At 42.2% G+C, this 15,833-nt stretch overlaps 1 protein-coding gene across 4 annotated transcripts in view; it reads right to left on the bottom strand.

The window, feature by feature from the left end:
- PLCB4 (phospholipase C beta 4) overlaps positions 1-15,833 on the bottom strand; it is a 315,512-nt gene that overhangs the window by 123,977 nt on the left and 175,702 nt on the right. For all 4 annotated transcript variants that reach the window (XM_019549095.1, XM_019549097.1, XM_019549098.1 and 1 more), the window contains 3 exons: positions 14,572-14,652; positions 14,191-14,250; positions 12,714-12,857 (listed from right to left, as the gene is read on the bottom strand). In XM_019549095.1, the coding sequence (XP_019404640.1) occupies positions 12,714-12,857; positions 14,191-14,250; positions 14,572-14,652 (285 nt within the window). The remainder of the gene's footprint in view (positions 1-12,713; positions 12,858-14,190; positions 14,251-14,571; positions 14,653-15,833) is intronic.

Below are 15,833 nucleotides of genomic sequence, written 5' to 3'. Positions count from 1 at the left end.
GCTACATACTTGGTCCAGTAAAGGATATCACCCTAAGAAATCCTTGTCTCTAGTATAAGAAAAACCCCCCATGTATATGCCAACTTGGATTTTCAAGCAACGCACCACAACAATATCAATTCTACAAGCACCAAACTTCTGTTCTTAGCAGGCTATTTTTATTGAGGCTTACTGGCCAAAGGCATCACCACTGAAACACTACTTATTGTTTCAGACATACTGATATCTCTAGCCATGAATTACTTGACAAGAATATTCCTGATGAGTCCCACTTAGTCGGGAATCCCTAATTTTTATTCAGTCATAAAAGCCTTCCTATGTGGTAAATCAAGCCTAGAACTGCTCTATATTATGCCCACTGCAGAGGTACACAAGCAGATGAAATTATAGCCAGTAGCTGATGAAACCTAAGACCATCCCCTGTAAAACACCTTTTTTCATCTCTCTCATTTGAAGCAAAATAATGGCCTTTGCATAACTTAGACCAAGTGGCCTAGACCTGAAGTGGCAGACTGAATAGGACTTCAGAGACATCAGATGCATATTCAGTCAGAAACCTTTTATAAAGAGAATTCTTTTTTTTAATTTTGCAGTCTAAAAAGCCCACAAAAAAATCCATTCTGAGAATGCTAAACTAGGAACAAATATATCATTTTGTGGCTGGCAAATTATTCTAAGATTAGGGATAAGAAAGTGTGGCAAATTTGTAAAAGGTAATGACAGAAGAGTTTGTATCTTTCCTATACGTTAACTAGCACACTACGAGGAGGACTAGAATCTGATAACAGCCCTTCTTCTCAGCCGTCAGGGCACTTTCCATTTGACTTGTCCGGATTAATCATTTACATGAAGGTGAAATGCTAGTGAAGTCAAAGTTGAACAAAGTCAAACATAATCAAATCTGCTGCCTGACATTCAGAAATACCACACCAGACTTCCCTTGTAAGAAAGAGAAAAGCCGTAATAAAAATCAGATTCTGAAGTCAAGTAAACAAAAGAAAGTTCATTGAGATAATTGGCTCCTAGAAAAAAGGTGAAGTGTTTTGTAATGGAAATGCAAGACAGGATTTTGCCTTAATACTGAATTACTCTAGAGACATAAAAAAAAAAATACTAGATTTTCTTGCATGGTAACCTAGAGCAGGAACTTTTCCCTTAGTATTTAATCTTAGAAGAGCAATAGCCAACTAACTAAATGAAAAAAAAAAGATACAGTAAGCACAGACATTAGTGAAGAGCTGAGTGCACAATTAAGAGCATTAGAAATGGCTAAGGTAACTCAACCATCACAGGACCAACATTGTTGACTACCTCTGTTTGGAAAAACAAATGAAACAAAATGACTGGGGAAGCCTACACTAAAGTGCTTGAATACTTATAAGCTACTTGGCTACCTTACTTCAGTTTGGATTCATCAATGAAGCATGCCAGCAGTGGCAGGGTGCTACAGGCAAGTCGATCTCTCAGCTCCTTAACAGTCACCAGACATACATTTAATAGGATTCCCAGCAAATTAGGCTCACTATAAGTAGCTAAAAACTATCCTTATCTACAGCTCAAACTATTCAAATCACCCAGAGTTATATTGGATATGAGACTTTTATTACCAAAAGGCAGCAATGACGTTACAACCACCCTGAGTCAGTGCATCCTCTCTAGTGCTGTACTCAGTTCATCATTAGATTAAGGAAATCTTGGGAGGCAGTGGCTGTGCTTTCTGCACTTGATATTATCCCCAAAGAGTGCTTGCAGTCCCCAATGACTGATTGCTAGTCATGAACATGACAACTTTTGGGTTGCACTAACATCCAAGTGGGCCTACTGCCCATACCAAATGAGTTAATTCTCTTCCAATCTCAGCCTCATCACACACAAACCACACAACAAATCCATCCTGCTTCCCAGACTCAAAACCATTCTCTCACTTTCCCTGTCTTTATCTTCCCACTAGCACACAGCCCTGGTATCTCTCTTCTCATGCACATACAAAGCTGGGTGGGGAAAGGGCCTGATCCTTTGCTGCTGCTCCAGACTTGCCCAGTGCCTTGTCTCCCAAGAAGATGCAGCAACCAAAGGCACAAAAAGGAGTCCTTGCACAGCAACAGTAGCTTCTAGGGGCCAAGCAGGGGTTACAGCAGTTGAGTTGTTACCAGGTACATTGGCTCCACTGGATCACTCAGTGCAGGATCCAGAAACTATGGATGGGATTTACATCCTCAGCTGAAATTGTAACATGATGCCCTTGGTGGGTTATCAGCAGAAAGGGCTGAACTTGGAACCCTGGATCTTGAAGTACAAGCTTCAGTCTCTTAGCTGCAAGTTTGTGCAGGTTCATGAATGTCTATTCAGTTTGGTCACTAGAGGGGGACAGAGAGCCACACTGAAGGAACATCGGTTAGACTAGTGATTCTTAACTCAGGTGCCATGGCAAACACCTACATATGATTCACAAAATAAACCCCGAAATTTCAAATAGGAATCTATAGTATCGAAAACATTCTAACCTGTTGTAGTCTCTCTGAGTTCTCTGCAACAGAAGAATTGCTCTGCTATTTTTCTGTAATCAAGAAATGAGTGAAAGCTAAAAACTGGCATTTTCCAAGGGATGCCGCAAGTCTAAAAAGGTTGGGTACTACTGAGTAAGACTATGGACAAGCGTACCTTAAAAGGAGAGAGGGAGCTACCACAGGAGAGCACACCTCAGCTGCTATACTCTGACTGTTATGTCTGCATGATCCTGTAGTGACACAAATCACAGTAACTTTAACTTTAAGAATTAGAATAGGTTGAAAACACTGGGATGAAGATCATTTATGAACTTTGCTGGTGCACTAAATATGATAGTTTATTACTGATCAAGCTCTTGCTTAGTGCTGGACTCACCCAGGTTACTGTCCAGTGTAACTTAAAGCTCCTCAGTAATCTCATGGCCTGTGCAACAACTAATTGGAACTATCCTAGGGAAGGGTAAACATTGATTTGACAAAATTAAACAGTTACTCTTTACCTGGGATTTTTTCTGAGCAAAGGCCTTGTTTCATTAGCCTGAAGTCAGAGAACGAGGGGTAATTCATATGTTCACAAACTGTTGAGTGGGCTGCAGCAATGCGTTTTTTGTGGGCATGACGACTCCCACTCTTCCTGAATGTTGAAATGTGTTCCTGAGGCTATCATGTACATACCAGATCTGTCCTCTGTTCTCTACACTGGCCTTCCATGGAACCCAGAATCAAGATCAATGCCTCAAGGACACTCCATAGGCCACCATATATGAAGGATGGCATACAGCTCCAAAGTAAAACCTGTAGTTGACAAGTGTGTTCCTCTGACACAACAGAACTCTGTGAAGCAGGGGGAATGTTCATCTGGGTGGGGGGAATTATATTTTTTTTGTTGGCCCAGACTGTGGAATGAACTTCTCTTCATTCAGGACCATCATAAAACTTATCACCTTGTTCTCCAAATGCAAGGCCTATTTCTTTTGCCTTGCTTTCCCTAGCATAAAATGTATACTAAAAGTAAAAAAAAAAAAGCAAAATCAAAGCAAACAATCAAGGAAAAGAAAGGAGGAAAGAGAAAATAACACCACAAAAATATATATATTTTTATAAAAGCATCAAAATGTTTCAGTAAGACTGGGGGATGGGGGGAATGAGAGAAACACTTGACAGATGGCTGTGACAGTACCTACTACATAGTTGAAAAGCACTCACATACTATAATGAAATAAATGAGTTGTAAGAACCTACAGAGAACAGAACAGATATATCAGCATTTCAGAAAATCAGAGAGAAATTGTTCAACCTCTGGACCATCCTGTGATTAGTCCAGCAGATCATTGTGATATTTAATCTGCACTTACTGATGCAGTGGTCAATAGATGAGCCTATTATTAGACACAGATGTCCAGGCAATCTCACAGCCATTCTTTACACCAGGGGTTTTCAACCTTTCTGGACCAGTGTACTCCTGGCAGCTGGATGCGGAACAGTGTACCCCCTGCAGCTGGATGCGGAGCTGGGGTGGGCCAGGTGGAGTGCAGCTGAACGCAGAGCAGCAGCAGCTGCCATGTGCGAGCTCCCCCCGGCCCCATGTCTGGGTAGGTGGGAGGCACTTGCACAGCAGCACAGAATGGTGCGTGGCGGCACTCCATCCCTGCTTGCCCGCGCATACCCCCTCGGGCCTTCTCACATAATGCCGGTTGACAACCCCTGCTTTACACCATTCTGCTATACAGATTTCCATTCCATACCATTCCCACACAGTTACGTGAGCAAAAGTGGGTGGAAACTATACACCAGAATTAATTCTAACAGAAAAAATATAAAGGACAGAACACCAAGAGGAGCTTACTTTTCACAGAACAACCATCCCCTCTCTGATCTCACAATCCTTGTCCTTGAAAGGAATTTACAAAATACATCTAAAAGATGGGCCTGGGAACAAAAATTCATAATCCTACTGGGCAGTAAAAAATCTGGACTCAATAAAGCCAGTGGCTTTATGGCTCATTACAAACTAACACGTACGCGTGATAATCTCCCTGCACTTTACAAGAAACAACTATGTTCCCTGTTCTTGAATTGTCTCCCTCTGCCACTAACAAGGCTGCCTTACAAGGGCTCCTGGTAACCTCCTCACTCCTGTTTCACATCCCTCTCCACCCCTTCAAGCAGATTATTTGTACTTGCATTGAGTCTCCTCTCTGTTATTTAGCTCAGTTTGTGCCTGTCTCTTTCTTAGACCTGAGCAAGAGTACCTGATGCCCAGAAGCTTGTCCAACAGCTCTCCGAAACATACAGTTGGTCCAATAAAACCAAAAATCCATGCCATATGAAGTAAAAAACACAAGGGAAACTAAGTGATAGAGCAACATTCATTCCATACATAATCAGCTGCTACACTGTATCTCTGTATGTTGCACTGAAGCTTCACCATAAAGCTAAACATGAATCCGAGGGCATTTTTCTTCCACTTCCAATATTTCATCAGTAAAGTCCCAGCTACCACATATATTCCATGTGGCAAGCACCCTGGATCCAGATTGATTCTGCTGAATAACTGTGTGTTTTCTGCATTTTCCACCTACCTTCAGAATTATTTTAGCTGTTTCTCTAGGAAGAATGTCAAACATGACAAGAGAAAAGTTTTATCTTTTGGGTGGAGTTTCACTAGTAAAATGGGCCCTTCTCCATGCCAGCAGGCACGTTTTGCATCCACAGAAAATCCTGCAAGAACACTGCCAAAAACAAGGCTGTAAAATATTGAAAAAGAAAACAAGTACAGCAAAGGACTCAAGCACCTTTTTAAATCTGCAAGGTACTGGCCAGCCAGCAACTGAAGACCAAAATATTGACATATCTCATGAAGATGCCATTAACATATCCCTCAAGGATGCAGCTCCTGGGAAAAGGGAAGTAGTCGTTGTGCCATTCCATGGGAGGGTTTACTTACCACATCAGATAACATGAGCTGTGCTCTGATACAGTGCAAAAGTGCATGGCACTCTTTGCAGCAGGGAAATGAAAGGAGCCAGGGAAATAAATAGGAATGCTTGAAAACCAAAAAAGCCAGATAGTTACTAGACTAATAAAACAGTTAAAAACATAACAACAACAAACAGTATACTGCAGTGCTTCTGTAATGCCTTCCATGTAAGGAACTCAAGATTTTGCACACATTTATGAGATTAGCCTCACAGCAATTTGGTGTCCTCAGTTTACAGATGGGGGAAAGATAGAATCCTTATTTCACCTTACGTACCTAAGTGGTGTGTACACGTCCAAGTAACTGTGGCTTGGGACACCCACAGTTGAGAGTGTTGAGAATATGGGTCTCCTGCTTCCTGGGCAAGTGCTACTAGATTGCTGAGCTAAAATACAGGCAGGCCTCTCTTCCTCTTCTAACCCTTGCTAGTCATGGGTTTCTGCCCACTACAATTTCAGGACTTATACAGCCTTACGAGTGCATGGTGTTGCATCTCTTCCTAGGCATGCTCAATGGATGCCTAGATGCTTGTGCAGCAGACCTGAACTGCAATAGAATTTAGCCCTAAGTAATGTATGTTGCCAGCACCACACAGGAGTGCAGCAGTGTTGGGAAAAAAATATAGATTTGCTGGCTCCTACTTCACTGCTCAAACTACCAACCATCTGAATACAACAACAGTATTGGGACCATCTGCTTGAAAGACCAGAAGCCACAACTGCCCTTTGAATGAAACCTTCAAAAGGTGATTACAGCAGAACATAGATTCTTTACAGGGTTTGTTTCCTAACCCTCCTGTGAAGCTCAAGTTTTGTAAAGTAGTGGGGGGTATACACAGCTGCAACAAACAGCCACTTGGGATGCAGGGGTGCACCACCTGGTTGTAGAAGTAGAGCCCTCTGAACTGAAAGCTGCAGCAACCATCTGAACAGCACAGTGTTAATTTGGCAGCCTGCTGCAAACTAAGAGGGTTGCAAACCACCCAAGTATGAACAAACTGGGTTCCACTTTATGAAACCATAGCCCTGAAAACGCATTTAACTTTAAGCATACCAGTATTCCCATACTGAAGCCAACAAGACTTCTCACTTATTTAATTTGAAATGAACAAAAGCATTTCCATGTTTGTGCCTAAAACCCTGACGATTATTTCTGTGTTGGAAACAAAGGGAGCAGCAGGAGATTTCCAAAATTCTTTATAAGGAAGTTGTGCATTTTTTTATGGGTACTTTAGGTTCAGAATTCACACTTCCATGACAAAAAAATGGCAACAAAACCATGGAACAACCCAGAAGAAGTCCTTCTGTGTAAAAGCGCTATGGGAATCTCCTGCTGTTACCTATATCTTCCTCTGTACTTATGATCTTCCTACCTTGCCACATAACATCACCGTTGTTGAAATTCCCATTGAAATGAATGAAAACACCCTGGTGTTACATGGAGATCATTTGGTAAAACCAGTCTACACTTCTGCTACATTGAAGTGCAGGGATATTTCTCTACTGGGCTCTTTGTGGGAAAGCAGCGTAGCAGAATCTGCACTTATCACAGCACTTGTCTCTTCCATGAGCATACTAACCGAGCAGAAATAAAAGTTAATGTACAAAGGTATTCAAACAATGTCTGAAACACTGCCGTTAAAGTATGCATAATTATTTTTCAAATATTCCTATCAGAGTTGTGACTACTATTACAAGTCTTTTGATTGTAAAACCAAACCTAAGAGCTCCCTCATCAGCTATCTGCACAGAGGTCACATGGAATCAGTGTCTGATGTAGCCTCTTCTTGAAAATGATCTATCCCCCTATATTCATCCATAGGACCACATACATTAAATGTTCAGAACCTTTGTGAACCACCTAAAATTAAAGCTGCTGCCCTATGTTCACAGGAAACAGACAGACAGCTTAATCAACACAGTGGTGGGAAATCATCAAAACAAATACAAAAAAGGGCGAGGTAGATATAACGCTACTCCATCTTACATAAAGACTGAATTTTGCCTGCTTTGCTTTATCCAAAGTGTTAGCAATGCTCTCCCACATGCAGAGCCATCACTAGGGGCGTGCGGGGCCTGGGGCATATCAGCCTGTGCGGGGCCCAGAGTGGTGTGGAGGGGGAGGTGGTGACTGGCCAGAGCCAGCAGTGCTCAGGGGCAGCAAAGCTGGTGGCGTTTGGCAGTGGTGGTGCATGGCAGCCACGGCAGGGCCTATGTGGCACTGACCATCGGGCCCTCTAAAGCATGGGGCCCAGAGCAGTCGCCCTGATTCACACCCCTCAGGGATGGCCCTGCCCACGTGGATAGCTGAGGTGCTAAACATTTGAGCATGGTAATATCAACTGCAGGTAACGTTAACATGTAGAAAAAAAACAATGAGCTTGTGTGTACACTATCTGTCAGAGAACTTATCGCCTAAGTATTTTAGCTGCTGCCAATTAGCAATTTATTCCTGTGATTCAGCCTTCAGTGAACGCATCTACATAAGACACAGTAACCTAATAATACTGCACAGTAGCATGCCGGGCACAAACTGTGCTAATACACTACTGCGCGGTAGTATTAGGCTACTGTGCAGTAAGTGTCACTGAAAAACTGTGCATTGGTGCTACTGTAGTTACTGTGCATTTAGTTAGTAATTTATTAAGCAAGTACTAAACTAAATGAACAGTAACTACTGTGTATTAATGAACATGTAGGCATACCCAGTGTCACTCTAAGTAGCCTTGCAATGCTAGTAACCTATATTAACTACATAAAGGAAAAGATGGTATTAAGTGTGCTTTACTGGGCACATCTACACATGCATTTGAATTGGCCTAAGTTTACTCTGGTATACGATACTCTGGAGTAAGCGCTTTTGGGCAGGCATCAACACATGCAGAGATTAGGGAGAAGATTTGTTGCTCTTTTTACCAAGTTTCCTGCAGCCCTACGATGGGCCCCTGCTGCCACTCGAGGGAGCTCCAGGCTCCCCCTGGGTGCCAGCCCAGGGGATGGCAGGGAGCACCAGGCCAGGAGATAGCTTGTCCCCTGCTCAGCTCTGCGCTCACAAAGCTGGGGGCAAGGAAGAGGCAGGGGAACAGGCTCTCAGCCTCCACCTCCGCAACCACAGGGCCAGTACTGAAAGATGCTTATCTCCCAGAGCCAGCCCCATGACATGTTCACAGTAGCAGAGTGGGGGCTGGGAGATAAGGATCTCCCAGTCTCTGCTCCCCAAATGCCATCTCGACCCCACCCTAACAGTAGACAGCTCCTGGGACAGGGAGCAATCTCCTGGCCCCTGGTGGATGGCTGACCGGGAGCACATTTTTCCCTCAGTGAGGCATCTACATGAGTGCTACTGTGCTGTTACCAATTTCAAGCAAATTCGCTACTTGTATTTGTAGGTAACCAATTTACTCAGGATTGGGCAGGTTTACTGTGTAGCAAGCACGTGAACATGTACATGCATATGCTTACTTCACAATAAATTATGATACCACTCAGTTTAATGTCTCATGTAGATGTACTCACTAAGAGGCTGACTAATTAGCTATGCAGTAAAGCATCACCATTTATACATGTGCCCATATTAGGGCACCATAAATTAATTAACTCCACTGTAGGATAGTACTTCCTACAGCAGAGACATTTATGCCACCTCAATTCATGTATAGAGGGTAACTGGGGCTGGCTTGGTGTACAGCACCCTCATGCCCAGCCAGCCCCTCTGCTGCCCAATACCACATCTCAGAGCATAGGGCTGACCCCCCAAGCCTGCTGCCAGCCTGGGGCTACTCTGCACCTGCTCTAACTGCTGTGGTCCCAGGTACATATGTACATGCTGCACCCAGGAGCTGCTGACTCTGGCACAAACTGTGCCAGAGTCTACTATATCTACACGTGCAATTAGCACAGAGCACCGAGTAAGATAAAAATGAAACAATAAAGCAAAATAATTTCTGTTGGTTTTTTTCTTTTATATTTAAAACCATTAGGGCTTTGACTCTACACCACATTGCCAAAATGGCAGAAGCGGGGAAAAACGTGGTACAAAGTTCAGATATTAGGCTGTATCAATGATGCTCTAATTTAGGGCAGCTTGTTTGAGTTGCCTACAAACTGCTGTGGAGCCCAAGAGACCCTACTCCAGAGCAAAATGCTGGCTCAATACTACTCCTGCACTAGGGAAATTCTCCCTTCAGAGGTCACAAACCCATTTGATTGACTAGCCTATATACCAAGCCACAGAAAGTCCATCTAGTAAATTTAGTAACTGATGTCCAGTGCCAGTTCAGCCTAAAATATGAAACCTACCAGCAGCTGTAGCTGGTTTATAAACATGCAAACTGTACAAACTCTATAAACAGTCAATCACTTCCAAAGCAGAGGGCCAGATTCTAATTACAGTGATGCTGATTTCAGTAAAGATACTCTGGATTTACACCAGTATAACTTAGATCAAGATCTAAGGAATGCCATCAAGAAGAGTGTTCACTCAGCCAGCATGGTAATGTATGCTGACAAGGAGCAATTAGTATTCTGGAAAGCATTTATCTTATCATCAGTCTCAAAGGTAATGGGAACCCATAATTCTAAATAAAGTCCATAGATACCATGGATGTTGTACAGTCCTGAAAATCAGGACTTAGGTAAACTGAGAACCCAAAAATTCTCTGTACCCAAAGCAGACTATAAAATTTAACACTGAATATGTGCTCCTGCTTTCCACCATATGCAAACACTCTTATTCCTGATCTACTCTTAGTGAAGAATAATGGGGTTAAAGAGTTACAGCTCTATATGAAGATAAGAGTTAAGGCATTTTTCTTTAGCTCAAAACTAGCAGTTAACAAGCCCCATGTGTGTACTTCGGAAGACTGGAAGGCTCTTTCTGGAAAAGCAGCAGAACTGTCTCCCTCTCTGTTGGGACCTATCAGACTCAGAGCTCACGGACTAGCAGAATGTCATGCGAGTTTAGTCTTTTTCATCAAGTATCTGGACTGTGAATGAGGCAGTATAAGGTAGCAAGCTACCCATGTCATGCAGTGCAAAAGGGTTGACTCACTGGGATACTACATTTAACCTATGCAATGTGTCCAGATACTAAGGCAAGTACATTTTAGAATATATAATTATACAAGTGATAGATGTTGGTCTCTCTCCTCACACCAGTCAGTCCCATGTAGCCTATCTAGTTCCAAAGGTGGATAATAAATACATTTATAAAATATTCTAAAATAAGGAGTATATAAAAATGAATGCCTGTAGCAACTCTCTCTGTCTCCCTCTCTCTATTTCGAATTTATATTTGTTCCTCAAATGTTTCCAAATTATAGCATTATTTCCCTGAATATCTTGGTATCAGCATCAGCATGTTGAATATCCACGCAGTAATATCACTTTGTGAATCCATATAAGGTATACAAATGTCTTCTACCATAGAGTTTACTCAATATTCACAGCGTTTAACAGGATACAATACCAAGCATTGTAAAAGTGAAGTGTTACATATTTACTGTGTGTTTTATTGCATAACATTTATAAAGAATGGTCACAAGATGCCTTCTGTCTACAGGTCTGTTCAGCCAATTGTGAAAGAGGAAGAGAGGAAGCAGCCAAGGGATTAAGTGATACATATATCAACAAGCAAACCCCGCATTTTCAATGTGTAGGCTTATTAGGTTTGCATGTTAGTGACCAATATTCCACATTTTTGCATATATATGCAAAGCAACACATCACCAGCTCTGCAAAAAATAATGCTGTAACTCAGAGCTGCCCAGCTGGAGGCCTGTAGACTGCTGTGGCCCATGACAGACTAACATGCGGCCTTCAGGCCTCCCAGCTGCCCCTGGCACCCTTTGCTTCCCTCCTGCCATGGCAACTGGGTTCTTCAGGCTCCCTCCCCCTCCTCTGGCTTTTACTACCTGCCCTCACTCTTGTGGACAAGATGGTACAGCTGGTGGGATGGGGTGCCCATGCTGTGCATATAAGAAAGGCAGGAGCTGGACTGCCCACAATGTAGGTGGATGTCTTGTTGGGAGGGGAGGGGGTGCATGTGACAGAGGTGAGCTGGGCTGCCTGTGCTGCAGGGCAAGGTGGAGGAGGAGGAGTGTCAGGCTCCCCACATGGCTGTTGGGGAGTAGATAACTGGGCTGTGGGGGAGGCGGAAGGTACTGGGCTAGCCACACTGTGGATGGAGTTAGGGGCAAGAGGGGCATACTAGACTGCCTGTGCAGTCTGGGACAGACCAGAGGGTGCTGCCCATGAGATGAACGATCCTAAGTCTGCAGCTCTTGCCTTGTAAATCACAGCACCTGGAAATGTGGCCCATGAAGCATACAGCCCCTGGCTGCCTGGAAGTTGAACAGCCCTGGTGTAACTTGTGTTTCAGCCTTTGGAACACAGGAGAAAAGCAAGCAATGTGTATTATTCACAAGAAACTTGCCTAAAAACATAGTAGTAGCATTATAAATTTGGATTCAAAATTAAGATTCCCAACAACTTATAACAGGCAAAGGTGATTACTGCACCCAGTTGGAGTCAGTAGGCTTTCTCCCAAACTGCACTGTAAATTGCAGCATCCTGAACTTAAGCAGGAGTATTTGGCTGTTCTGTCAAACAAACTTCAAAGAAACTAGATAACATACATGAATTTATGAAACAAATAGGAGGAGGAAATATCATCCTAGCTTCCTGGAATTTTATTGGCTGTATATCATTTTCTTTCTCCTTTTTTAACTTTTAAAATCCTATGAATGATGAGCTACACTTTACAGATAAAGTTCTGTCATAATGGCATTCCTGTAACTTCTAAAAACTGAGCTCCACCCTGCATTCAAATAGAACTAATTGCACTTTCCTTCACCCTCATAGGTAGTACTAATCTACACCTATTTCTCCTCACCCTGGCTGGTCTTCCATGTGACGACTTGAGGGGGACATGCTTCATACTTCGGGATGTTCTGCTTTTAGATAATGAAGCCTCAGTTCGCCCTTTCTACAACTTGGCTCACATTATAAACCTAGATGAATGACTTGTTTTTCATTTGGCCACCTCTATTCTTTTCAGCAAGCTCCTAATGAATGTGGTTGCCCTTTCATGGAGCAGGGCAGCAGATATGAAACTAGCCTTGTTGCACTAAAGGCAAAGCTGGCTGACTTCTGACAAAAAAACCCCCATTTCTGCAAAGCTCACAAACCCTTTCTTCTCCACTCGTGCAATGCTTAACTGTGGAATACCTTAGCTATTTCTGTGTTTTCTGCTACCATGTAAGTGAAGCTGATGTTCACCAGATCTGTGCCACTACAGACACACACTGTCCGCCCTTCCAGCTCATTTTCTGCTTTTCCAACAGCCTCGAGAGCAGCAAGTATTTTGGGATCCTGTTAAACAAAACAAATGACTTGTCAGATTTGTAGTGCTTTGTGACTTAAAGTAAAAGTGCATTTCAGGTTCACAAAGATTGAAACTGTAAACATTTCCCAGTCCTCTCAGATACATACTGTCACTTAGAATATATGTGCATGAACTGAAAAAAAAATCTAAATAATCACTGCATGTCACTGAATCATAAAAGCTCAGAGAGAAATGCAGTCCCTTAAAGACATTTCAGAAAATTACAGAAATTACATTTATGGCGAGGGAAAATGGATCACTGGGGGGACTGGAAATAGATGGATACTTTTAACACCTGTCCAGGTAGATTATTTTAATTTATCCCAGAGAATAATGACCCCAAACTGTTACTTGTGTAGAATAAGTTGGTAATTTTTGTCCATTTCATATTGACACATCTAGCGTTTGGTGATTTTGATGTTAATTTGAAACATCCATAGATATTGCCTACATGAAGCCACAGGTAATGTTTGAGGTACAGGGGTTGGGTATCATGAGGAAGTCTGCCCTGAAACTGCATATACTCTGGTTTATTGAAAGAGGATTTCAGTCCAACTTCACTAACACAATCTATGTTTAAAGGGGAATAATATATATCATTTTTAACTGGAACTGTAGTCTAATTGGTGCTGTTGTATTTAATGCCATTAATAAGAGATGCAGCTTTACTGGACAGCTACACAGAAAATCTCTTACGGAGAACCAGTGAAGGAACTGGGCCCAATTTCAGCCGAAAAAAAGTTCCCTAAATTCTAGACACATTTTCAAAAAGATAAAATGATTAGAAAATATTTTGAAAGCTACTGCTTTGGTCAAGCCCTCTGGTAGTTCCCTGTGCTGACTGCCTTTGAAACAGTGATTCATAAACACTAGTCCCAGCACCGAGCCATAACTGATCACCCTAAAGAGTAAAACAAGAAAGCAAACAAGTCCTTTAAAATTACATATCAAGGAAATGCAAAGGAACGGAAATATTTAAATGGACAAGGACGTAATTTGACTAGAACAAGTTTACCAGGCTTCTAAAACAGCATTACAATAGACGTTTAAAAATAATTAAAAGCCCCTTGAGGGGACCTATTTAACATATAGGTCTATTATCTAGATATGACAGCATCTAGAAAGGATGGTAGAGCACTAAAATGGCGTTCCCAGACTACAATATCTGACACTATAACTTAAAGCTAAAACTTTTATACTCTGAATTCACATGGGAAGCTGCCCTGGTAGAATTCTGTAACAAGATGAACTGCATTTCCACACTTCACATTCAGCTTGGACACTTTCTGTTTTAAAAAAAAAACTGTATAAACTAATTACCTTTGGTATGGCTCCAAAACGAACACTGTTGATCAGGGAGCATTCTAATACCTGTCCTTCCTGGAGTGGCAAGAAACAATGTGTGAGTTCAAAGGTCTGTTGAAACACAGCACAGAAGCAAACAGGAAGGGAAGCAAATATAAACAACATGTCTTCCCTGAAATCACAGCTAATTAATGCCAAAGTATATTTTCCTTTCACATCTGTTAATACCCTGTTAGGAAGCTGGCTGATGTTAATTCCGAAAGTGAAGGAGTCAAGCTATCTTTCGACAGTTACAAAGATGCATGTAATTTTAGTGATTAAAAATTAGCCAGGAAACAAGCTAAGTGTAATATAATACAGGAAGATGGGGATGTTCCGGATATCCCTGTACTCTACCTTTCCTTCGCTTTTCCACCTCAGGAAAAAGCCAAATTCATCCACTTGAAAGAGGCAGTTTGATTCAAAGACGAAGGACTCCTATTTTAAAGGAAAGATAACAACTATTATAGTAATATTGCCAAAAGTAAAGATGTGTTACAATTTTCCCCACCTGCCTTCAGAATGTGTTTGCAGTCCTGCCAAGCCCAACCATTTCTCACAAAAATCACGATAGCCCCACCACACCGCTCCCCTGCCAAATGAGTTTGATTAAAAAATACAAAGAATAATCAATCTGGGGATCTCTTCATTTGTCTTCTGTTAACTGATGTGTCAGGATGCAATCAAGTTCATATTTTCCTGCAGCCATAAAGAGTAGAAACTTTTCTTTAAATGGAAGGCTAAGATTCTTTATGGATCACACACCAAAAATACAAAATATCTTGTGAAAGGCAACAAAATCATGGCAATAGGCAACACTGAATTTGTTACCCCAGTCACATTGTACAACTACATTTGGAATGGGAACATCCTCACAGAAATACACATAGGAAATTACCCCAAAGCATTTTGCACATAGAGCACTAGGCCAACACAATTACTGGGAGACTGACAGGTACTGCAACAGGGAAGGACTGGTAAACCAGAGCCAGGGGAGCAAGGGAGTGTGTTCTGGGTTTGAGTCTGGTTCTCAGGACAGTTTCTGACTTTTATCCAATAACTGATGCATGTGAAATGTAGATACAGGCTTGAGAGTAGGGACCAGAACCCCAGGCTCCCTCCCTCTCTCAGGTTAGTGATCTAGCTATTAATTTAAAGAGTCCCGCTCATCCTTGTATACTCTTTGGCTCACCCCAGAATAGTTGATGGCCTGGTATTTAAGGCACTTTCCAGGGTAAAGAGAAATGGGGGTTTGAATCCCTTCAGGCTGAGAGGGCTCCCATAAGGCTAATGTATAAAGTGGGACAGTGACCGTACCAGCAGCAACCTCCCCTCCTGCAGGTGCCATGCTTTAAATGAAAATAACTTCATCTTACTCTTTATAAAGAAAGGGCTCTCCTACATTCAGGAAAGGATGCTGGCCTATGCATCTCAAGAAGATACAGGCCCATCACAGCAGCTCTGAGGAAAAGGGCTGGATTAAAGACTTTTGCCCATGCTCCTGTTGGCTAGCTCAAGGCAGCTGCACACTGGATGTGTTTATTGGATTGTACCTAAAAGGCAACTCCTTCCTCAGCCTGCTGCTAGTGTTAGATTTCATATATTTCATAGACATTAGG

Source organism: Crocodylus porosus, unplaced genomic scaffold (genome assembly GCF_001723895.1).
Source record: "Crocodylus porosus isolate Cpor-Errol unplaced genomic scaffold, CroPor_comp1, whole genome shotgun sequence".
Lineage (NCBI taxonomy): Eukaryota > Metazoa > Chordata > Crocodylia > Crocodylidae > Crocodylus > Crocodylus porosus.
This window is presented reverse-complemented; position numbering and strand designations above follow the sequence as displayed.